The sequence below is a fragment of the Microcaecilia unicolor genome, chromosome 6, assembly GCF_901765095.1.
Source record: "Microcaecilia unicolor chromosome 6, aMicUni1.1, whole genome shotgun sequence".
In the NCBI taxonomy this organism is placed as follows: domain Eukaryota; kingdom Metazoa; phylum Chordata; class Amphibia; order Gymnophiona; family Siphonopidae; genus Microcaecilia; species Microcaecilia unicolor.
The window spans coordinates 169,952,600-169,977,084 of record NC_044036.1 but is presented as its reverse complement, the minus strand read 5'-3'; the positions used below and the strand labels follow the sequence as shown (position 1 = coordinate 169,977,084).

The 24,485-nt window shown below is 43.4% G+C and overlaps 1 protein-coding gene across 1 annotated transcript in view; it reads left to right on the top strand.

The window, feature by feature from the left end:
• The window catches only part of SLC6A1 (solute carrier family 6 member 1), a 154,560-nt gene extending 130,327 nt beyond the window's left edge, over positions 1 to 24,233 (top strand). Inside the window, exons 12-15 of the mRNA XM_030205802.1 lie at positions 2,221 to 2,323; positions 10,213 to 10,313; positions 13,240 to 13,407; positions 23,138 to 24,233. Coding sequence (XP_030061662.1) covers positions 2,221 to 2,323; positions 10,213 to 10,313; positions 13,240 to 13,407; positions 23,138 to 23,242 — 477 coding nt within the window. The 3' untranslated portion in view covers positions 23,243 to 24,233. The remainder of the gene's footprint in view (positions 1 to 2,220; positions 2,324 to 10,212; positions 10,314 to 13,239; positions 13,408 to 23,137) is intronic.
• The last annotated feature ends 252 nt before the right edge of the window (positions 24,234 to 24,485 follow it).

The following is a 24,485-nucleotide window of genomic DNA, read 5'->3' as shown; positions in this document are numbered from 1 at the left end:
ACCAGGACACTGTACCAGTGACTTCACAGTGAGAATCCTGAAAGGTAACTTTAAAACCATACAAGAACGTAAGACCTTTGAAGTCAGAATGATTGAATATTTTAACACCCAACAGAAAGGACTTAACAAGGATCTGGGGTTCCTAGCCCATTATAAACCATAAAGCTGTATGTCTCTGTTGATCACCCCACCCCTCACCTATCCACACCCATCCTGTTAGAATATCAATGATATGCTTTGATGTCCCCATGCATACCTCCGACCCACCCCCATCCTCCCACCCTGTCAGACTGTCAGAGTAATGCTTGAATGTTTTCACTTATATACACTGTCAGCTAGCACATTTGCTTATTTCCGATCTGACGAAGAAGGGCAACCTTCGAAAGCTAATCAAGAAATGTATTAAGTTATGTCCAATAAAAAAGGTATCATCTTATTTTCTTTTCCATGTTTTATTTTGTTTGATTTCTATTGATAACCTTAAGAGTGGACTAACACGGCTACCACACTCCTCTCCTTATTTATGGAAATACGTTAACTTTTGTGGAAACACTTTTTGGACTAGATTCAGTAAATAGTGCTAAAAAAATGGCACTGAACAGTATTCTATAAAGGGTGCTCCTCTGGGATGGGTGCCCTTTATAGAATAGCATGTAATGTCGGAATCCGCACTCAGCTTTAGGCCTGAGGATTTACACCAGCTGAAACCAGGTTTAAATCCTGGCACATAAGCTAGACACGGATCCCCCAAATTCTATAATTCTGCTTGCATCTTTAGCGAATACCCCTGACCCGCCTTTGTCCCTCCCATGGCCATGCCCCCTTTTGAGATGTGTGCTAAAAGATTTGCGTGTGGATCTTTATAAAATAACTCTTAATAAGATACTTGTGTAAATCCTAATTGGAGCCAATTAACTGCAATAATTGGTTGTTAGCGCCAAATTATTGCTAGTTAACTTCTTGATTAAGATGCACATGCAACTTGGGCATGTGTCCAAGTTTGGGCATGTAATTTTTGGTACCATACATAGAATTTGGGGGTTAATGTGCAAGTGAAGACCTTATTGTACTCCATGTTAATTTTATTGCATGCAAAATGGCCTCAAGGGTGAGGTTAAACCTTACAGTGTAGGCTTCTAAGTTTCTTCTCCTAGGATCTTTGCAATTAACCCTGCCCTTTCTTGGTAGCTTTTCACTGGTTTGTCTCTACCTTTTATATATCCTTTTAAAGGGATAACCTCCAGAAATGGACATGGGGAGGTCAATTTCATATTCCCTATGGGCCTACAAAATCCATTTTGAAAATCTCCAGTGAGTTTCTCTTTGAGAATTTAGCAGCCCATCCTGACATGGTGGCCCATACACCACTGATAAGCAAGATAATTTCTTCACATAACTCTACATCTCTAATGAACTCTTTTAAAAGGAGGAAAAGTTCTCAGTAGCCCAATGTTCACTATACTGCTGCCACTATCAAGGCTTAAAAATGGTTTCATTGGCCAAACGCTTCCAAAAGTTCATTTCTTTTGTATGGATTAATCTATTTTTTCATATTTTTATCACATTTTCTTATTTTGGTTATCAATATTAATTGCAAATTTCATAATAGCTTGAATTGTTGAACAGAGCCAAACTGAAAACAAATATATATGACCTCTCAAACTCAGTGGAGGCCACCTTTTTCATACTCAGGTCATGTGGTTTAAGGGGTCAGTATTCAGCAGAATTTAGCTGTTTGGGAATGGCTCCTACCTGGAAATGTGTGGTACCCAGATTTTCTGCAGCACTTATCTGGAGAACGATGCTGAAAATCCAATCCGACCACCTTCGCACTATCCAAACAGTGTTGGTACAGCCTGGTGTGGAGTCTGTGAGAAGCTGGAAGTTGGCTAGTTAGCAGCAATTTTCAGTTGGCTAACCTGGTAACCATCTGAATAAACCTAAGACTGCAAAAAGGCTGAGTATTGCCAGAACTAGGATACGTGTTGGTGGACATATTGACCCTGGAGATTCAGCATTGGGTATATAAAGCCTGTGGGAGATGGTGCTCAAAAAACTTTTGACTGCCGTAGATTCAATATTGACCCATATGTGTTTAAGACTAAAGTCATTTTACACAGTTACAGCTACAGTTGTTTAGAAATAGTATGAATTATTTATTATACATTTATAAGATATCATTTGCTTACTTACAACTAAATATTGTTTTATGTATTATAGGGTGGGATTTATGTGTTTAAGCTTTTTGACTACTATTCTGCCAGTGGAATGTCTCTCCTGTTCCTCGTATTCTTCGAGTGCATCTCCATATCCTGGTGTTATGGTATGTGCTCATTTGTATTGACTGTTTTATATTTTTCAAAAAAAATTTTATTGCAAGTGACTGAAATACATCTCTTCAGTGAATCCAGTTAAAATCATTCTACCTCTTTGTTAACATACTCAACTGATTTTTTTCAGTTCCCCTGTACCAGGCTCCACCAATTCTTTAATCACTTTGCATCACGCCATGCATACTGCAGACAGAAGAGCATCCACCCTGAAATGAAACATTAATGACACACAGTTAGCAAGCAATTAAGTCAGTGGTTCTAGATTCTGGTACTAGTGATGCTCAAAAAGATCAGTTGTTCAAGGTACCCAAGCTGGCTCCTAAACCATATGTATCCAGGTATTATCATGTGAAGTTATTGTATAAATTCTGAAACTCAGAGCTGTTAGGAGACCATGGGGATTGAGAGAAGTACAAAGTTGCAAGAAGAAATTATCATGGTCCTGGAGATATATTATTTTTCTGATCTAGAGTATAAAGTAGTAATGCTGTGGCTCTTCCTAGATTTGAAATCCCACTCAAGAACACAATCAAGTTGAATATTGCAGTAATCCCTAAACTACTCTGAAATCTCTGTTTTTGCTATTTTACAACATGCTTATAAAATTGATTTGCATATATACTTTCTTATGCATTAACTTAAAGGATTTACAGTGTTTGGATACAAAGAGCTTAAGTATGTAAGAGGTACCATACTGTGACAAACCCATAGTTCGCTGAACCCAGGATCCTTTCTCTGACAGCAGACAGTCTGGGTCACAGGTCTATGTGGATAACAAATGCTTATGGACTTGTCCTACAGAAACTTGTCCAAACCAAACTCAACTATGCTACTCATCTTAAGCTCATTCTCTGCCAACTAACATGTTGATAAATAGATATTTATTCCTTTTATTTTTTTTATAATGTTATAACATTAAATCAAGAAAATCTTGAATATAGAAAATATTTCTTATAATGTTGTTAAATAGACATTAGGCCTGATATTCAGCCAGCTGTGGGCAGCGCTTTGACCACTCGTCGCCAACATTAAACCTAGATATTCAATGCCAAGCCATTTCCAGTGACCGGCATTGAATATCTGGGATTTTTTGGCTACTAAACACTTAGGGTTCCTGTTACTAAGCTGTGTAAATGCCTACGCATGCCCAACACATGTCAATTCGAGTTAATGCCCGGCTACCACGTGGCCCAGGTGGTAATTTCATTTTTTACGCACATCCACTATGAGCGTCAGAAAATATTTGTATTTTCTGATACGCAGGCAGTATTCGGCATTTGAACATGGGTTGGCCATTACCGCTGGGTTAATGTGTGAGACCTTACCGCCTAAGTTAATGGCTGGCAGTAAGGTCTCAGACCCAAAATGGACGTGCACCAATTTTCATTTTGCCACACGTCCATTTTCTACCCCCCAAAAAAGGCATTTTTTACAGGCGCGCTGAAAAATGATTCTGCGCGCAGCCAAAACACGCGCCTAAACTACTACAGGCCATTTTCAGCGCACCTTAGTAAAAGGACCCCTTACCCAGTTAAGTCAATATTCAGCGGCTGACTGGTTAAGTTATAGCAGTTAAAGACAGGACTGCTATTTATGCTATGGTCTGATTTAACTGCTAATCTTATCCTGTCTGTCGCTAAATATCTGCTCCTAACTAGATAAGTCGCACGATATAGCCCGTTTTGCAGTAGGTGCTAACCATGCATATTCAGCAGGAGAGAACCAGTCAGCAGCCATTTCTGACCAGTTAAATAGCACTGAATTTCGGGAGGATTGTTTTCTCATCCCATGTGATCTTTATACAGTGCACATTTTAAAAGTCGTTTTATACATGTAACTTAGCATAAACCTATGTAAGTAGTAGTTTTAGAAAAGGTGTTACTTTTACATACATATGGCAGCATGTAGTGATTTAAAGGAGATATGTTTATGTTTTTTTTCCGTTATATGCTATTCCTAGCTGGTTAAATAGTGCTGAATATCAGGCCCAGAATGTTCTTCCAGTGAAACTAAGATGAGAAAACAGTTACCTTCAGTTTAGAAAGAAGTTGAAGACTTATCTCTTTTGGATGTTTTTTTTTTTTTTAGTTTAGTTTTTAATTTTTATTATGAACTTTTGGGGTTTTTGTCACATCCTAGTGTATGGCACTAGTTATCTTACTTATATCCTGCATTGAGCCAAAATGCTTGAATAACTACAGTTTATATGAGCTAGTATGAGCTAGTATTGTATTGTATTTTACCCATGGACATGGAAATGCTTTAGAATGTTGTCCTGAAAGAGGGCCATTTTCAAATGCCATTTACGTGGGTACATTTTTATTTCACCATATAAATCAGTTGTCTGAAAATCCCGCTGAATATTGACAGATAACCAGTTAAGGGGCCCTTTTACTAAGCCACGTAAGAATCTCTGTGCGACCAATGTGCATCAGTTCCAAGTTACCGCCTGGCTACTGCATAGCCCAGGCAGTAAATTCATTTTTTACGTGCATCCACTATGCTCACCGGAAAATACTTTTATTTTCTGGCGCGCGGGCAGTAATCGGCATTTGAATGCATGTTGACCATTACTGCCCGGTTAACATGTGAGACCTTACTGCTAAGTCAATGGCTGGAGGTAAGGTCTCAGACCTAAAATGGCTGCACGCCAATTTTCATTTTGCTGCACGTCTATTTTTGGCCAAAAAAAGGCATTTTTTTTTTTACAGGCACGCTGAAAAATGATTCTGCAGACAGCCAAAACATACACCTACACTACCGCAGGCCATTTTTCAGTGCATCTTAGTAAAAGGACCCCTAAGTGTCATTTAACTGGCCAGGAGCTGTTCCTGGCTGGTTAAATGGTTTTAAATACTGGGTGGACTGTGTCACGGCCAAGGAAACTTTCTGTTGACCCTCACTTTTACTAAGCTGTGGTAAGCACTAACATGTGCTTACTGCACCAAAATATGGTTTATCGCAGGGCACACTAAGACATCATGGGGTAATTTATTTTTTAGTGCTGGGACAGGTCTGGGGGCGGACAGTGGGCATGCTCTGCACTAATCAGTTAGCACGTGAGCATTGCCGTGCACTAACTGATTAGCACAGATTTAGCATGTGAATCCCTACCGCAGTAGGGGCTCATGTGCTAATGGCCACACGCTGAAGGGAAAAATAGTGTGCGGCCATTAATTTGAAAAATAAAAAATTTGGCCATTTTACTCCAGTGATAAAAATAGCTTTAGCACATGGGATAGACCTGTATAAGGATGTGCTAAGGCCACTTTTTACTGCAGTGTGGCAAATGGGCCTCTTGTGTTCATTAGCCCACTTGTACACTGATCCAGTGTCTAGGCTGTAGTCCATCTTTCTTAGTGGATGACATCCAACTGTTGAACCAGTGGCATAGCTACTGAAGGTCATTGGGGCCTGGGCTCCCCCAAATTGGCTCTGGGGCCCATGGTTTGGCTGGCAGGGGTCTCAAAAGCCCGCCAGCTTAAGCATTTGTCCTGCCCTGGTCTCACCACTTTGCGTACCTTGCTGTTCTCAGTCACACTGTGCACACTCATTTTAGTGAAAATGAGCATGTGCGACACTTTGCACATGCTCACTTTCATTAAAAAGAGCGTGCGTGGCATGACTGAGAACAGAGCAGGGCAGGCAATGCAAGACCAGCGTGGGACAAACACTTCAGCTGGCAGAGGTTGGGGACCCCCGCCAGCCAAGGTACCATCATGCGGCAGCGGGGCAGGGGGGCAGCGGCAGGGAGGCGGGGGCCAAAATATACCCCCCCCCCCACACTGTGAGCTCTGGCCCCCCTCCCCATCGAGGTCTGGCTACATCCCTGTGTTGTACTATGTTGAACCTTAGTCCATTGAACTTTTTCCAGTGAATAATTGTCTCTCTTGAGTGGTGGACTGGCTTTCATACAATCAGCAGGTTCTTGGTCCCAAGAAAAGTAAAGACATGTGGATTCCTGGAAAGGCTTTGTTTCCTCCTACCTCTCTGGTTTTCATTCATCAGCATGTCAAATTAACTACTTGTCTTTGTGTACTAGGTTTTACAATTGATTCTGAAATGTCCTTCAAAAATAAGATTATCTCTGCTGTTAGATCCTACTTTCTTGCTCTTCAACAAATTCATTCACACTATGCTTTTCTAATACAGGATGCTTTTCATTAACTTCTTCACACACTCATCTTAAGTCATTTAGGACCCGATACACAAAACTTACTGTGGCAGCAATGTGTGATTCTGACTGGTTCAAGCTGGTTTAGTGAGCACAGTATTCAGCGTTGAATGCACAAAGGGGATCTGTGCGTTTTTTTTTCTGTTTGCAGTAGCAGCCAATGAGAATCATATGCTAAACTATTATAACGAGCTGATTAGTTTGTAAATGTGCATTCTGAGTGATGCACAGCTGTTCCGGAGCGATGCGCAGAAAGGAATGCCTACCTTGAACGAGGGAATTGTAACAGGAGGTCAGGAGCTGTCAACAGTTGGAGAAAAGTGGAGAAAGGTGCCCATGGACGCTGTCACACTGCTGTCTTTTGGCTTTGTTCCATGTTGGAGCGGTCCCACAGAGAAAAAATGCACCCAGGATCCGAGCACCAGGGAATCTGTGGCTGGGGCAAGCTTCCTTTGGATGTGGTGTTTGGCCAGAGCAGGAACTGGTTCTGCCAGTGGGGCTACATCTGGAACTCCCTGGACCAGCACAAGTCCTTGTATCCCGTGCAGCCAACCCAGACATCCTCTGGCCACATACTTGTCCTGGGCAGGCTCACAGCACCTGCACCTAGCCCCAGGCACTACTCACACTGCAAGGGAAAAGGAACACAAACTCAAGGGTCAGCCACCAGCCAGCACTTTTATGACCAAGGAATGTTTTGGGGAAAAAATAAAAAAGCTACATATGACTTCTATACACTCAGTTTATATGCATGTATGAAAGCTGTGAAGCACTGTGGAGGGCTGTTCTGGGCATGCACATATCAGCCACACTTAGCGATTGGCTGCCCTATGCATGTGCTGGCTTGAGCTGCACGCAAAAAGTCAGTGCAGCTCATTTGCATGCGAGTTTCATTTGAGAATCACTCGCTTTTTCCACCTCAGTAATCCTTACCAAGGTGGAAATAGTGAGCAGTTGTTTCCGGGGACTTTTGTGCATCGGCCCCTCAGACTATTGTAATTCATCACACAGTGGAGTGCATCTTGTTATACCTCTTTTTTCTGGCAGAGCCGTTGGTTACTGATTGGTTATCAGATAATGTTGAAAGTCGTATTGCTGGCCTTCAAGGATTTACAAATTGCGCTTCCAGCTTCTCTTTTTGATGTATTAAGCCCTCTTAATCATGCTGTTTTTCAAATACTATTAGACCTCTTGTGGTTCCTCCGCCTTCTTGTGCTCATTCAGAATTGACCTGTGACTGCATTCTTCTTCATTGTCCCAGTGTTATGGAATTTCTGATCGGTTTATCCTTTCACAAAGCTGCAGTAATAATTGGCCTTAGCACGCCTTTGCACAGCTCATTCCTGCTCACTAAGGCCATTTTTAACATTTCATTAATGATCATGCACTAATGTTCCATTAGTGTGTGGCCATTTTTAAAATTTTCTGTGGGAGCATTAACTGCCACCTATTTTGGAAGTGGTAAGGGCTCCTGCGTTATCTGTGCGCTAACCAGTTACCCCCTGGATTCTATATAGTGCGCCTAGAGATCTGCACCCAAATCCAAGCATATTTAAAGCTCGTAAGTTAATTGGCTTATCAAGCCAAACAGTGTTGTTAACAGCACTTAACAAGCAATAATGAGCACTAATTGACAATAATTAGAATTTACACGCATAACACCGTAACCAAATTCTTTAATGCACTGCGCCTACATTTTAAAGCACGCTGGCAAAATGGAGCAGGGCTATAGGTGGGGAAATGGGTGTTTCAAAATTTATATGCATTGTTACAGAATATGACCCTCTGCGCCTAAATCTGCGTGCTGGAATTTATGCCACATTTTCATTGGTGTCAATGGAGGTTGCATAGTTTTAGGCATTGTGATATCAAGTAAGCGTATTCTATATATCACGCCTAAATCTAGGCGCCGCGTCTAGAAAGAATATGCTTAGGTGGAAATGTTTTCCGTGCAGATTTTCTAGGCACCATATATAGAATTCCCCCCTTAGTGTGGTAATGTAGGTGCACAGGAATGCCTACTATCCACCAGTGATGTGCCCTCTAAAAAAAATTGCATGCACGTGCAAAAACTAACACAGGACGCTTCAGCGCATCCTACTTTAGGCTGTCTTTGCTGTGTTAGGTGCATGTTAGAGTCTAACACAGATTGTAAAAGGGCTCCTATATTAGATGGAAGTCATACCACTTAAAAGTTCTTTTTTGAGCAAGAATTTGGGGTTAATTAGGAACCATAGTGGTTGGGTATAGGGAAACAGCAAACTATGGGGTTCTTTTACTAAGGGGCTCTGAAAAATGATCTGCGGTAGTTTAGACGTGTGTTTTGGGCACGCATAGAATTATTTTTTAGCGCACCTACAAAAAATGCCTTTTTTTGCCGAAAATGGACGTGCGGCAAAATGAAAATTGCCACGCGTCCATTTTGGGTCTGAGACCTTACCACAAGCCATTGACCTAGCAGTAAGGTCTCATGCGGTAACTGGACGGTAATGGTCTATGCACATCAAGTGCCACTTGACACACGTAGGTGCCTTGTGTCAGAAAATAACAAATATTTTTCCGACGTGCGTAGCAGACGCGCGTCAAAATTGAAATTACCACAAGGGCCATGCGGTAACTGGGTGGTAACTCCAATTTGGCACGTGTTGGGTGCGCATAGGCGCCTATGCGGCTTAGTAAAAGGGCCCCTAGGTTCCTTCTCTTCCTCGTCTTTTCTGTCTGTTGTAGATTTACGTGATTGTAAACCACTATGACAATTATTTGAATTGTGATATATAAAGTACTGGAATAAACATAAACAAGCACAGAACTGATAGTATTTCTTCTGCTTACTTTATTTCTTGTCTATTAGATTGTATGCTCTTTGAGAAGGGACTGTCTTTCTTCTATGTTTGTGCAGCGCTGCGTACGCCTTGTAGCACTATAGAAATGCTAAATAGTAGTAGTAGTAGTAGTAGTAATTTCTTCTGTAGACAATTCTCAAAGCAATAGAGGAGGAGGAGGAGGAGCTTAATGGTTAGTGCAGTGGACTAAGATCCTAGGAAATTGGGTTCATTTCCCATTGCAGCTGCTTTGTGACCCTGGGCAAGTCACTTAACCCTCCATTGCCCCAGGTACCAACCACCTTAGATTGTGAGCCCACTAGGGACAGAGAAAGTACCTGCATAGGGGCCCTTTTACTAAGCTGCATAAGGGCTACAGGTGTACAGCATGTGCCAAATTGCACTACCGCCTGGCTAGCACGTGAGCCGGGTGGTAATTCCAAATTTGGTGCGCACCAAATCCTACAGTAGAAGATAATTTTCTATTTTCTATTGCAGGCTGCTTACCCGGTGGTAAACAGCAGTTGGCATGTGCTGCATGCTTACCGCACAGGTAGCACCTAAGACCTTGCCGCCAGGTCAGTGGGTGGCGGTAAAGTCTCAGGCTGAAAATGGACATGTGCTGGTTTCAATTTTAGCACACATCCATTTTTCTTCCCCTTAAAAAAGGCCCTTTTTCCTAGGTGCGGTATAAAATGACCCAATGCATGCCCAAAAGACGCGCTCACACTACCGCAGGCCACTTTTTACAATGGCTTAGTAAAAGGACCTCGTAATGTGGACAGCACTGCATATGTCTAGTACCGCTATAGAAATGTTTACTGCTGACAGAGCATTTTCACTTCATTCCTCTGATCATCCCATTTTTTTGTTATAATTTTAGGAGTTAACAGATTTTATGACAATATCCAGGAGATGGTTGGCTATAGACCCTTCATCTGGTGGAAACTCTGCTGGTCTTTCTTTACTCCTATCATTGTAGCAGTAAGTAGGGAAAACGTTATTGGCACTAAACAATGAACTATCATATTTGATGCATTGACGTGGCTATGTAGGATTGATATCTATCGTATTTAAATCAGAAACTCACCTGAATTATTAAATGGGTTGTTATTGCTCATGAGGTTGTATAAAAAAAAATGTCAGTGTCTTTCACTGGAAATTCAGCTTGAACACATACCCTTGAATTTCATCCTCCGGCATTGTTAACAAGTCCTTGATTTAAACATAAATCATGCAGCAATTATGTTGACAGCTAGATTATGCTGCCTGTTATTGAAACAGATATGCAAATACTTTTTAAAATCTATGTACAAATTATTGCTTTCTCAAAAATGGCACAGGTAACCTTTGTGCTTTAGAACAGTGCTTCCCAAACCTGGTCCTGGAGGCACCCAGGCCAGTCTGGTTTTCAGGATATCCACAATAAATATTCATGAGACAGGTTTGCATGCACTGCCTCCACTGCATGCAAATCTCTCTCATGATTATTCATTGTGGATATCCTGAAAACCTGACTGACTAGGGTGCCTCCAGGACTAGTTTTGGGAACCACTGCTTTTGGAAATGCCCCCCCTCCCCATTGTTGTGGTCTCTAGCTGAGATCCCACACATAAATGACTGGCCCTGATATGTCAGAAAAGCATCTCTGTCAGCTTGTGAGATCACTTTCCTCATCTGAAGTTTTCATTCTGTAAGGTTTCCAGGTATAGATTTAAACAAGGCTCTCCCTAAGTTCCTATGCAGCTGGGGGGGGGGGGGGGGGGGCATGTTTACTAAACATAAGAACAAAGAACATAAGACTAGCCATACTGAGTCAAACTAATGGTCCATCTAGCCCAGTATCCTGTTTCCAAGCTAATCAGCACCCTTGATTGGCCGCTAACAAGCAACTATTGACACTAATTAGAATTTACAACTTTCTAAGTGTATTCTATAAAGTGGTGCATATAAATTCTAACACATGGATCACAAAAGGGGTGTGGCTGTGGGAGGGGCATGGGTGGGTCATAGGCATTCCTGAAAATAATGCACACTGTTACAGAATATGCCTGATCTGCAACTAAATAAAACTTGGGCATTTGCAAAAGGTTTTAGTTGGTGTAACTGGTTGCACCGAAATTTTACTCATAGGAACAGCCGCTACATGTATTCTATAAACCACGCCTAACATTAACATTAGGTGGAGATTATAGAATAGCAGGAAACACAATTTTTGGAGGGCACCAATTTTTTGGTACCATATATAGAATGCCCTGCTAACTGTCTAACTCAGTTGAGTAAAAGTCCCACATAGTTTATACGCAAGATTTTGCTTAAATTCAAAATCAGTGAGGTGTTATAATGTTAGATCATGCAAAGCCAATCTGAGTGAAACCTTTCGGGTTAGAACATCAGCATCAATAAATAGTATATACATTTGTAAAATATAGCAACTGGCTGGTAGAATGTCAATGACAGAAAAATTTAAGAAGCAAAACAAAAAATTACAAATGTTTTGGTTGAAATTTCAAAGCTGTAAACCTCCTTAGAGGTCTTCTTACCAGGGGCATAGCTACTTGGGGCCACGGGGGCCTGGGCCCCGTAGATTTGCCCCTGGACCCCCCTGCCGACGACCCTCTCGACCCCCCTCCCACCGCCAAAAACCTGCCGTTGCCTACCTTTGCTGGCAGGGGACCCCAACCTCCGCCAATCGAGGTCCTCTTCTTCCCAATCCCGCGCAAGGCTTCGTTCTAGTCTGACGTGTGCAGCAAAGGTAGGCGATGGCGGGTTGGTGACGGCGGGTTTCTGGCGGCGGGAGGGGGGGTTGAGAGGGTCATTGGTGGCAGGGGGGTTCGGCAATGGTGTGGGGGGGTCAAAGTTGGTGGCAGGGGGGGTTGTCAATGGCGGGAGGGTCAAAGTTGGTGGCGGGGGGTTCGGCAATGGTGGGGGGCGGTCGGCGGCGCCGGGGGGGGGGGCTGAAATGTGCCCCCTCACCTCGGGCTCTGGACCCCTTCCCTCCGAAGTCTGGCTACGCCCCTGCTTCTTACTAAAATGAATTAGGCATTGGGTGAATTCCTTATCAGGCGCCAAAAAAATCACATTGAAAAAAGTGCTATTCCATAAACCACACTTAAAGTTAGGTGCAGTTTATAGAATAGCACTTACACTTAGGAATTGCAGCTAACTTTAAGTGTGGCCATTTGCACTAACTGAAACATGGTGCAAATGTACACACATATTAAGCATGTATCCCCTTTATTCTATACTTGTGCGTGTAAATGCTAGGAATGCCCCCGTTCCACCCTTGACCCTCCCATTTCAATGCCCCCTTTTTGAACTTGCATGTAAAATTTAGGTGCGGTTCCCACACCTAAATTTACTGCATATATTTCAATTAAATCTAATTAGTGCCAATAATTGCTTGTTAACAAGCCAATTATTGGCGCTAATTCACTCGTTATTCGATTAAATTGCACACACAAATTGGCTGCATGCCCAAATTTGCATTGTTTAATTTTTAGCAACTTTTATAGAATTCGGGGTAACCTCTATCCAGAAGTGCAGTAATGGACTTTGCACTATTTTGGCATTTACTGCATTGTAAATTGCGCGTTAAGGGTATTTGATATTGGGGACAGTAACTAGCTATGGCATGGGCAGGGAATGAGCATTGGAGGCATTTTGCAGATAGTGTATGGCACATGCCGTACGCTGTCACTTCTGTAGTTAGGGTGGGCCCACTTAGAGCATCCAAATAGGAGATGCTAAATGCTTTTGCACTAACTGCAACCTGAGTGCTGGAAATTAACACAAGACTTGCAAAGGAAGATGCTGTACACACCACCAGTAGGTGCCAGTCTAGATTAGCATGGACACAAGGTCCATGCCATGCTGAACTAACATTTGGTTTCATTTTCTTTTCCTTTAGGGAGTGTTCATTTTCAGTGCTGTTCAAATGACTCCTCTTAAGATGGGTTCTTACACTTTCCCCAAGTGGGGCCAAGGTGTTGGCTGGTTCATGGCTCTGTCCTCCATGGTGCTGATTCCTGGCTATATGGCATATATGTTTCTCACCTTAAAAGGATCTTTAAAACAGGTAGGCAATTAAAGTGTGATTCTGCATGATATGTGTATTGGGGTTTGTCCTGCCTAATATAAACTCTGGAGGTAATATTGTAAATGTTTGCAATCACAAAACTCCATTTATATGCATAAAAGAGCTTTCATATAATTATCTCAGGGGTTAAACATATAAAAATACACATGATGACAACCATACACATTTATGCAACACAAGAAGGCGTGTTCTAGGGCAGAGTTTGTGCAGAATATGGGTGGAGTAACAAAATACATGAGTTCTCTATAGTGTACATGCCATTGCAAAGTATTATGTATGTGTTCATTTATACCAGCTCAATTTGCCCTTATGTGGAAGGTTGACCCCTAGCTGTACTACTATGTGTCCACCATTAGAGGTCAGCAAGCACCATTTTGTTCTCCCACCCCATTAGTGGACAAAGGATGAATCCATGGGTAAGTCCCAAGGATTCTTGGGTTGGGGGGGGGGGGGGGAAGATCACCTTGAGGTTAAGGAAGGGGCTTTGAGAAGGAGGCAGGGCTACATGTAGATGTGGAGTTGTGGGGGTCAAGAAACCTTAGGGAATGAATCGGGTTGGAGGATTCTTTTAGGGGACAATCTTGTGGGGAGATCGGATGGGGACAGTCTTGTAGAAGGATCAAATCAGGGGTGATCTTGCAGGAGGTATGGGTTCAGGGGCAATCTTGAGAGGTCACAATTAGGAGGGGGGGAGAACTGATCAGAAGGATGTCAGAGATTCTGACTTGGTTGGAGGACTGATTGGTAGGGAGGGATTTTGAAGATGCAGCAGTTCTATTTTTTTTTTTTTTTTTTTGAATGGACCCACACTGGGTTACATTCAGTGCTTATATGGTAAGTGGCTGCCTTGTGTCACAAATGCAGGGCAGATGCTGGGCACACCCTCTGCATTTACCACATAGTCTTTGCACATACTATGCACTAGTTTTTGCACTTAACACATGGCCCCTTATAACATGCACAAATTACCCTCCACTCCCGTGAATGTGGCAATGGCCACAGAAAGAAAAATCAGGTGGACCTTAATGTTCCTAAAATATGTCCAAAGCAAGAAAAACGGGGCACAACATAAACTTAAACATGAAAAGTCAATTTTAGCACACATCTCAAAATGTCATAAACCAATAGGGGAAGTTCCAGAATATATGCTTGAATTGGTTGACTTGCCACTCAGAAATAGATCCAGTTTATCAAGATCCTACTTAAACTTACATTACCCAGATTGTGGTGGCCTTAAGTACAAATCTACCTATGTCTCCAACTTCACATTCATAGGTACACAACTGTGGAATGCTTTAACCAAGTCAGTAAAATCTACCCAGAACTACTTAAATTTCAGAAAATTATTGAAGTCCATCTTGTTCAAGAAGGCTTATTCTTCAGGTTCAACATAATTCAGATTAACTCCTAGTTTAATCAAGATTCTTGGACACTAATTATCTATTATCTCCATTATCTTTTACACTTTGTTGTTTAAATGATGTTTACTATCTTACTTTTACACTGTTTAATTGTACTTTCTGTACTGTAGCCTTTTTACAGATTCATGTAAGCCACATTGAGCCTGCATCTAGCGGGAAAATGTGGGGTACAAATGTATTAAATAAAAATAAATAAAATATGGATCTCAAATCACCACTAGCTTATAAACAGGGGGGGTAATATTTATCCTGTGCCAGTCAGCAGTTTTTAACTTCTGACCACTACAGGCTGAAATGAGCCTGGATATTTAAGGCCGAGTCATGTCCAGGCACCAGCATTGAAAATCTGAGTCACAGTCACCACCCGGAAGCTAATTCAGATTGGTCTCACGTAGCTTGAAGGATAAAGTTGGCTTTTTGTTGTCCTAACTTTATCTACATGCTTAACCAGTTAAGGGGTAATGCTATAAATGTCACCTAAAGGTAGGCATTAAAATGCTGAACATTAAGCGTGAATTCTATATCGGCAATTATGTGCATAATTGTGGTTATATAATATTAGCATAAGTCAGCACTTTAGCACCTATGCCATGTCAATGACTAATGTAAATGCTTGTGCTTAAATGCTGGTAGTTACGCGACTAACTGACAATGTTTTATAAACTTAGCATGTAACTGTTTGGCACACCCCGATCCTCCCGTGCTGATTTACTTTGACGCCTACACTTTGCAGAGAGAGAGAGAGAGAGATTGAGTGTTCCTTTGGCAATCCGCCTTGTGGATATCACCGCTTGTATACACTCTTAGAGGCAGATGCACTAAAGCTAAATGAGCTTTTAATGACCCTCCAACGAGGAAAATTTGATCCGTTGCATGCATCAAAGGGCTTTTACCGAGGAAGCCAGCAGCTAACGAAAACGGAATGGAGATGAGCAATTAGTGTGAAAACCCCATTGAAACGACATGCACTAACCTTTTCCGATTGCCTTTACGCAGGAAAAAGGCAGGAAATCTAACGATGTCTCGTTAGGACAGCTTTGTGCCAGGAAAAATCATTAAGTGAAAAAATAAACAAACTTTGAGCCAATCCCAGCGCATTAGCAGAGCTAAAAGCGCTGTGATTGGTCCAAAGGACGTCAGAAAACACATAAAAAATTAAAAATAAAAAAAGGATCGGGAGGGGGCAAGGGCGCTCATCAGGAGCGTCCTGTACGGACGGCCTTGCCCCCCCCCCCGCTGCTCCCCACTTTCCGCCGCTCCCCCCCCCCCGAAAAAGCAAAATGCTAGCTGCCGCGGTCCCCCTCCCTTCCTGTTCCTGTGTTCTACAGAGCTAACTCCGCCTCCCGTCATTCTTCTGCCCCGTGCCCCGCCCCCGCTGCCCCCCCTGAGGTCGACTACGCCGCTCCCCCCCTCCACTGAGACCCCCTCCCTATTAACGACCCGAGCAGCGCCTCTCACCTCTTTCAGAAGCGCTGCACGGGCAGGAAGATCTATTGTGTTGGTTGTAGAGTCTCCATGACGTCTCTTCTTCCCTGGCCTAGGCCCCGCCTCCTTCTGACGTAAGTAACCCACGTCAGAAGGAGGCGGGGCCTGGGCCAGGGAAGAAGAGACGTCATGGAGACTCTACAACCAACACAATAGATCTTCCTGCCCGTGCAGCGCTTCTGAAAGAGGTGAGAGGCGCTGCTCGGGTCGTTAATAGGGAGGGGGGTCTCGGTGGAGGGGGGGAGCGGCGTAGTCGACCTCAGGGGGGGCAGCGGGGGCGGGGCACGGGGCGAAAGAATGACGGGAGGCGGAGTTAGCTCTGCAGAACACAGGAACAGGAAGGGAGGGGGACCGGGGCAGCTAGCATTTTGCTTTTTCAGGGGGGGGGGGCAAGGCCGTCCATACAGGACGCTCCTGATGAGCGCCCTTGCCCCCTCCCGATCCTTTGTTTTTGGATTTTGCTGACCGGGTAGCCACGTGTATGTGTTGTGGCTTTTTTTTTGTTGTTGTTTTTACATTTGCAGCATGCGCAGAGCAGCCAGCAAAACGCTTGGCTGCTCTGCGCATGATTTAGGGGCCGATTACCGATGTGTATTGTGATTCTTTGATACATTGTACGTTTGAATACCGATCTGAGCATGTGTGACTTTTTTTTTTGGTGCATTCTTCGTTTTTAAAAATCGTTAGGGACTTTAACGATTTAGATTTTTTTACGTTTGGTTGCTGCATCTGCCTCTTAGTTGTTTCCTTACAACTGAAAGCAGTTCATATGACTCCTGAAGCAGGTGCTCCATGTCGAAACATGGATCCATGTTGAGTCCTTGTCTGACCTGATGTTCAATAAAGATTACCCTTTGTAGATTCCTTATTTTGAGACTTTATTTTGAAGGCCCATTGCATTACCATACTTTTGGTGGTTTATTCTGGTTGACTTCTGTAGGGTTGGTTGTCTTCTCCTTTTTGTTTATGTGTCCTCCTATACCTTCCCACATGCGTGCCCCCTTTACAGTTATATGCTAGAGATTTTATATGCTAAGTTTATACAATGCTGACTAATGGCAGTTACACACATTACTGCAAATTAGTGCCAACTAGTGCTAATTATTGGTTGTTAATGCCAATTAGCACATAATTTAACAAATTAGTTATTCTTGTAACTGTTGTTATTCTATAACCTGCATGTGCACATAGAGGAGCAGAATCGAACGGGGCGCCCAAGTTTTCCTGAGGATGTCCTCGCAGGACGTCCAGCGAAGGGGCGGGGAAACCCGTATTATCGAAACAAGATGGGCGGCCATCTTTCGTTTCAATAATATGGTCGAGGACGCCAAAATCTCAACATTTAGGTCGCCCTTAGAGATGGTCGACCTTAGAGATGGTCGTCCCCTGTTTTCGGCGATAATGGAAACCGAGGACGCCCATCTCAAAAATGACCAAATCCAACTCATTTGGTCATGGGAGGAGCCAGCATTCGTAGTGCACTGGTCCCCCTGACTTGCCAGGATACCAACCGGGCACCCTAGGGGGCACTGCAGTGGACTTCAGAAATTGCTTCCAGGTGCATAGCTCCCTTACCTTGGGTGCTGATCCCCAACCCCCCCCCCCCAAAACCCACTACCCACAACTGTTCAACACTACCATAGCCCTAAGGGGTGAAGGAAGGCACCTACATCCACAGTGGGTTTCTGGTGGGTTTTGAAGGGCTCCCATTTACCACTGCAAGTGTAACAGGTAGGGGGGGTGGGCCTGGGTCTGCCTGCCTGAAGTGCACAGCACCCAGTAAAACTGCTCCAGGGACCTGCATACTGCTGTCAGGGAGGTGGTTATGACATTTGAGGCTGGCATAGAGGCTGGCAAAAAATATTTTTAAAGGTTTTTTTTAGGGTGGGAGGGGGTTAGTGACCACTGGGGGAATAAGGGGAGGTCATCCCCGATTCCCTCCGTGGGTCATCAGGTCAGTTCGGGCATCTTTTTGAGGCTTGGTCACAAGAAAAAATGGTCCAAGTAAAGTCTGCCAAGCGCTCATCAGGGACACCCTTCTTTTTTCCATTATCGGCCGAGGACACCCATGTGTTAAGCACGCCCCAGTCCCGCCATCTCTATGCTTCCGACAAGCCCCCGTGAACTTTGGTCATCCCCGCGACAGAAAGCATTTGAGGACACCCAAAATTAGCTTTCGATTATGCCGATTTGGGCGACCCTGGGAGAAGGACGCCCATCTTGCAATTTGTGTTGAAAGATGGGCGCCCTTCTCTTTCAAAAATAAGCCTGATAGGCACTGAAAAAATCAGCACCCATCGCTATTCTATAAAGGGTGCTCCGGGATGAGTCCTCTTTATAGAATTCCATTAGTCACTGAATTTTGGGCCCAATATTGGGCACAAGGACTTACACCAACTGAAACCAGGTGTAAGTCCTGGAGTGCAAGTTGGACATGCATCTACGGTACTCCATAATACTGCGTGTAATTTTCTGGAACACCACTGACCCCCACGTGTCCCTCCTATGGGAACTCCCCCTTTGCAGTTGCATGTGGATACACTTAGGCGCTATCCTATAACTGGGCATGTATGTGTATTTCCCCACCGATCTGCAAAGGCAAAGTTTGAATGTCCTATTGTTCCTTATGAGCGCCTTCACTAATGATGTCATGCCCTCAGAAATGAGGCTTGAAGCACACTGAAACACCAGATTGAGGATTGGATACTGGGATATCATAGTGGGTCTTGGATGACTTGGGAGTGAGGCTTGGAAGCTGGAACATCAGAGCATGGCTAGAATGAGCTCTGGAATATGGCATGAGAAACAAGGAAAAGGCAGTCTGGAGAAGCCACAGAACCTGACCACCAGAGGAAGAGGTGAGTCTGGAAACCGGGGCATGGCCACTGCCTTGACAGTATCTCCCCCTCAAGGCTCCTGTGGACCCCACGGGAGGTCTGGGCTTCTAGGGGTATCTTTGGTGGAATCTACTGATGAGCTTTGGAGCATGAACATGGACTGCAGGACTGGAAGTTGAGAGCGAGTCTGGAACTTGAAGACAGGACTGGATCTTGTAAACAGGATTGGAGCTTGAGAACAGAGCTGGGTTAATACCACAGTCTGTAGACATAGGCTCCCCTGGCAACAGAGATGTCCTGAATCCCATATCTAGGGTCCAATTCTTCAGGCATGGTACAAGGCATTGGAGCTTGAGGAGAACTACTGGACAGAGTCTGAATCTTGGATGCAATAAGAGAAGAGGTCTTACTCTGGCTGGACCTCCCTCCTTGTGATCACTGATACACAGGTGCACTGGGACCATTCGGGTTCTTAGGTGTCCTTGAACATGACCATAGACTGAAGAGACTGGAATGGTCTTGGGTAACTCTTGCTTAGGGATGTTAAACTGCCAGACTGGGACTTCATCTACGAAGTTTCTGCCTGCCCTGGAATCCAGGAAAACCTCAGTACACTCCTCTCCCTGATCTAAATCAAGCACTGCTGGAATTAGGAATTGAGTGTGAAGAGGGCCCAGGGATATGCCCAGTGCAGTGCCCACAGCCAGAGCTTGGTTCAAGGGTCCAGTCTTATTTGGGCATTTGAACACGTGGAGGGGCATAATCGAACGAGGCCGGCCATCTCTAAGGGCGGCCATCTCCAAGGACATTCCGGAGAAGGGGCGGAGCCAACCGTATTATCGAAAAAAATGGGTGGCCATCTTTTGTTTCGATAATACGGTTGGGCCCGGCCAAATGTCAGAGATGGCTGGGTTTGAGATGGTCGGCATCGGTTTTCAGCGATAATGGAAACTGAAGCCGGCCATCTCAAAAACGAACAACTCTAAGGCATTTGGTCGTGGGAGGAATCAGGATTCGTAGTGCACTGGTCCCCCTCACATGCCGGGACACCAACCGGGCACCCTAGGGGGCACTTTTAAAAATTAAAAAAAAAACATTAAAATACCTCCCAGGTGCATAGCTCCCTTACCTTGGGTGCTGAGTCCCCCAAATCCCCCCAAAACCCACTCCCCACAACTCTACACCATTACCATAGCCCTTATGGGTGAAGGGGGGCACCTAGATGTGGGTACAGTGTGTTTTGGGGAGGGGGTTGGAGGGCTCCCATTTACCACCACAAGTGTAACAGGTAGGGGGGGTGCATGGACCTGGGTCCGCCTGCCTGAAGTCCACTGCATCCACTAAAAACTGCTCCAGGGACCTGCATACTGCTGACAGGGAGCTGGGTATGACATTTGAGGCTGGCTTAAAGGGTGGCAAAAAAAAGTTTTTAAAGTTTTTTTTTTTTTTGGTGGGAGGGGGTTAGTGACCACTGGGGGAGTCAGGGGAGGTCATCCCTGATTCCCTCCGGTGGTCATCTGTGCTGTTCGGGCACTTTTTTGGGACTTAGACCTAAAAAGAAAGGGTCCAAAAATGGCCTAAATTCTCACTATGGCCGCCCTTCTTTTTTCCATTATGGCCTGAAGCCGGCCATCTTTTAACCACTTCCATGCCCGCCCCGTCCCGCCTTCACTACTGTGCCGACACGCCCCCGTGAACTTTGTTCGTCTCCACGACAGAGTGCAGTTGAAAGCGGCCAAAATCAGCTTTCGATTATACCAATTTGGCCGCCCTCGGGAGATGAGCGCCCTTCTCCTTTCGAAAATGAGCTGGATAGTGTCCATTTTCACAACAATACAAAAACAGATTAAGGTCAAATGCCTCAGTTTTTCTTGTACTGAGAAAGGAGCGTGATCCACCTGCATGGGTTCCATAGGACCGAGAGTAGAAGCCTCCCCCTGACTAGGCGCATGTGGACGGTACAGATAACTTGGTGCTTTTATGGTTGTCTTTTCTGAGGAGCGCTGTTCTTGGGCTTGCTCCTGAAATTAAATATTTATCATATTGCAGAGACCAATAAGGTCATATAATTGGGTTGAGAGGTCTTGCCCAGCCAGTTCATTCTTGATTTAGGGTGCCAACCCCTGCCAGAAGGCTGCGACAAAGCTCTCATTATTCCAAGTCAATTCAGAAGCCAAGGTGCGGAACCGTGTCCCCTGTTTTAATCTAAGAAGCTCAGAAGTGGCTGGTGTAACTTTCCCTGATTCTTCGAAGACCCTCTTGAAGTGTCCCAAAAAACTGTGGAGGTCATTAAGCACTGGGTCATCCCATTCCCAGAGAGAAGACACCCATGCTAAGGCTTGGACAGACAACAAGGAAATAATATAGACCACCCGGGCTCTGTCAGAAGGAAAATCTCTGGCTTGAAGCTCAAAAATGATTTGGCACTGGTTGATAAATCCTCTACACTCTTTGGGATTGCAGTGATACCTCGGTGGTGCCATGATACGAATGCCTGAAGTTACAGGGGTTATTGCCAGTATTGTGTCTGACCTTGAAGGAATCAGAGCTTGGGGTGCTGCTGATTTCAGGTGGTGGTCCAGGTGATCCGCCTGAGCCTGGAATGGCCCCAGAAATTGTTGTAACAGGTCCATGCGCAAAGTCAGACTTTGGACAGCATCAGTTGATTGTTGAAGCCTCTGCAAGGGTGATTCTGGCAAGCTCATGGCCTTTGCAATCTGTCACAGATTCAAGAAGAAGTGAACCCCTGGGATGCTGTTGGAGTATGGTTTGTAGCAGGCGAAACACCCAGGCTAGGCTGGAACTCAGGACCTTGAAAGCAGGACTTGGCTGGAGCAGAAACCAGGAACAGAGCAGGGTTTGGCTGGATCAGGAGCCAGGAATGAAGCAGGGATTGGCTTGAGAAAGAAACAGGAATGAAACAGGCTTGGCTGGAACAGGAACCAGGAATGGAGCAGGGCTTGACTAGAGCAGGATCCAGGAATGGAGTAGGGCTTAGTTGTAGCAGAATCCAGGAACAAAGCAGGACTTGTCTGCCGCAGCTCCTGTTGCAGTCCAATGGCTCACATTCCCTGAATCCATGACAAAGCCTCTTTTGCCTAGTTAAATGGCATTGCATATCAGGGCCTAACTGTTTGTCAACCAAAATGTTTAATGATAACATTGTAATGACCATAGAACCATAAATATTTTATTAAGTTCAAGCAGAGCAGAAGTAACAAAATACAGAGACTGGTATTGAAACAATTTGCCCCAGTAACTCTGGGAGTTACTTGGCTACATCTCTGTGGTTTAAAACAACAATTTATCTGGTTAACTCTAATATTAACCAGACAAATGCCTTTGAATATGGGTGACTAATAAGTATTTAGATTGAGGGCAGATAAAAGTGGCTGAGCTAAATCCAGGCATAGTGGAAATGATTTTAGAATAGGTAACAACTGAGATGTTTCCAGGAGGCATAAAAGAGAGTATTTTGACTGGGTGAAGTACATAGTGAATCTGATTGAATGGGTAGATGTCATGAGCTTGAGAGTTTGGAACACTGAAGGGACATTATTGAATAGGCAAGAGGTTGAGTGGGTGTTGGAGTTAAGAAAGCTTTAGAAAGGATTTTTTTCTCATCCTTTCTCCATTTTGGATTGTTGTATTTTGGATTCCATGGGGGGGGGGGGGGGTTGCTTGGTGGGTGGGATGGTCGCAACCTTTACCTTCTGTTGCAGGTAAAGGAATAAGGAGACTGAAGGGTGTGGGACTCAGATGTGGTTAGGGAAAAGGGAATCCAAATCCCCTTGCCATATCCTGGTTTTGTAAAATTGGGATTTAGCCATGTATGCTCTCATAGGAGCTGTGATTTTAATCAATGTAACTCAAGGATGCTAGGATGATTTCATTTATTACCTTCTTTTACTTTTCTCTAAAGTGTTCATAAAATTAAATTTAATTCTCTCAATTTTATCCCAATAGCGTTTACAAGTAATGATTCAGCCAAGTGATGATATTTTCCACCCTGAAAATGGGCCAGAGCAGTTGTCGCAGAGTAACTCGGCAAACAAAGAAGCTTACATCTAAACTGTAATACCTGAATAATAACCCACCAGCTCTACTCTAAAAGAAATGGTTGAAATGACCACAAATTTATGTCTGCATCATATTTACCTACCTCCAGTGGCAAAAAAGGGGACCATCACCAGTATAATATAAGGGAATTGACTAGGGTATTTTCATACTGTTTTGGGGACCAGAAAGTGTCTGCTTTGTGTTACCAGGTGATTTAAAGACTGTTAAATGTTTTTATGCTTTCTGAATAAGAGTTGAATATCTTGGAATTTATAAATTGAACACATTTTTAATCTGCCTTTTGGAATGACGATCTAAGGTTTTGTGATGCTCATTTGTAGTAGTTTATTGATATATTTCTTACAGCTGAGTCCCAAGACTGTTGTTTCTGACTTTTCAGAAGTACAATTAAATTTTAAAGCTAATTTTTTACACATTAATATTGTATTTTGTACACAATTTACCACCGAAAATTCCCCATAACATTCTAATAATTAAGAGCTATCATTCTCTTTTCCTTAGTTTTTTTAAAGTATCAGGCAGCTGAAGCACATTTCAAACATTCCTTTAAATGGCTTCATAAGTGAAATTTCATTTGAATGCCAATATTTTCCTTGAAGCAAATATATAACTTTTTTAGGACCATATTTTTGTCTGCCTAAATCGAAAAACAATTTACATGTCAGAAAAGCACGGACAAAATGGCCTATTAAAATATTTTATTAACAGCTGGGCAAAAACATTACAGCACAAATTCAAATGTACATTCACAAGTGCTACATATGTAATACCAACATATTTGTTATTTATGGCTATGACAATTTTGATTAAATCCCTTTTTTACATAGGTATATTCAGTTGTTACATGGCCCATATAAATGCAAAAACTATAAAATTAATATGAGAGCACAATTTGCTTAGACTCAATAAGGCTTCAAATTTTACTGTTTTGTCCACAGTAGCACTGATCCAGTCGGTCGAGGTTTCTTTAAACAGAAGAAAAGAACAAAATAAAAATAGGATGGCCTCAATGGCACTGTTAGAAATTTTTTTTATTTTTATATACTTTCTTTTGTTGTTGATTTTGTTTTTTGTTTGCTTTTCTTAATTATTTGTTCTTATTATTATTTTTATGGTGATGATGATTGGAAGAGAAAAGTAACCGCTGTCTCACATTTCCCTTCATGTCATTTCTAGTTTGGCAGCTAGGAGCAAAAGTTAAGGTAAACCCCATATTTGTTGGATTGTAAATGGC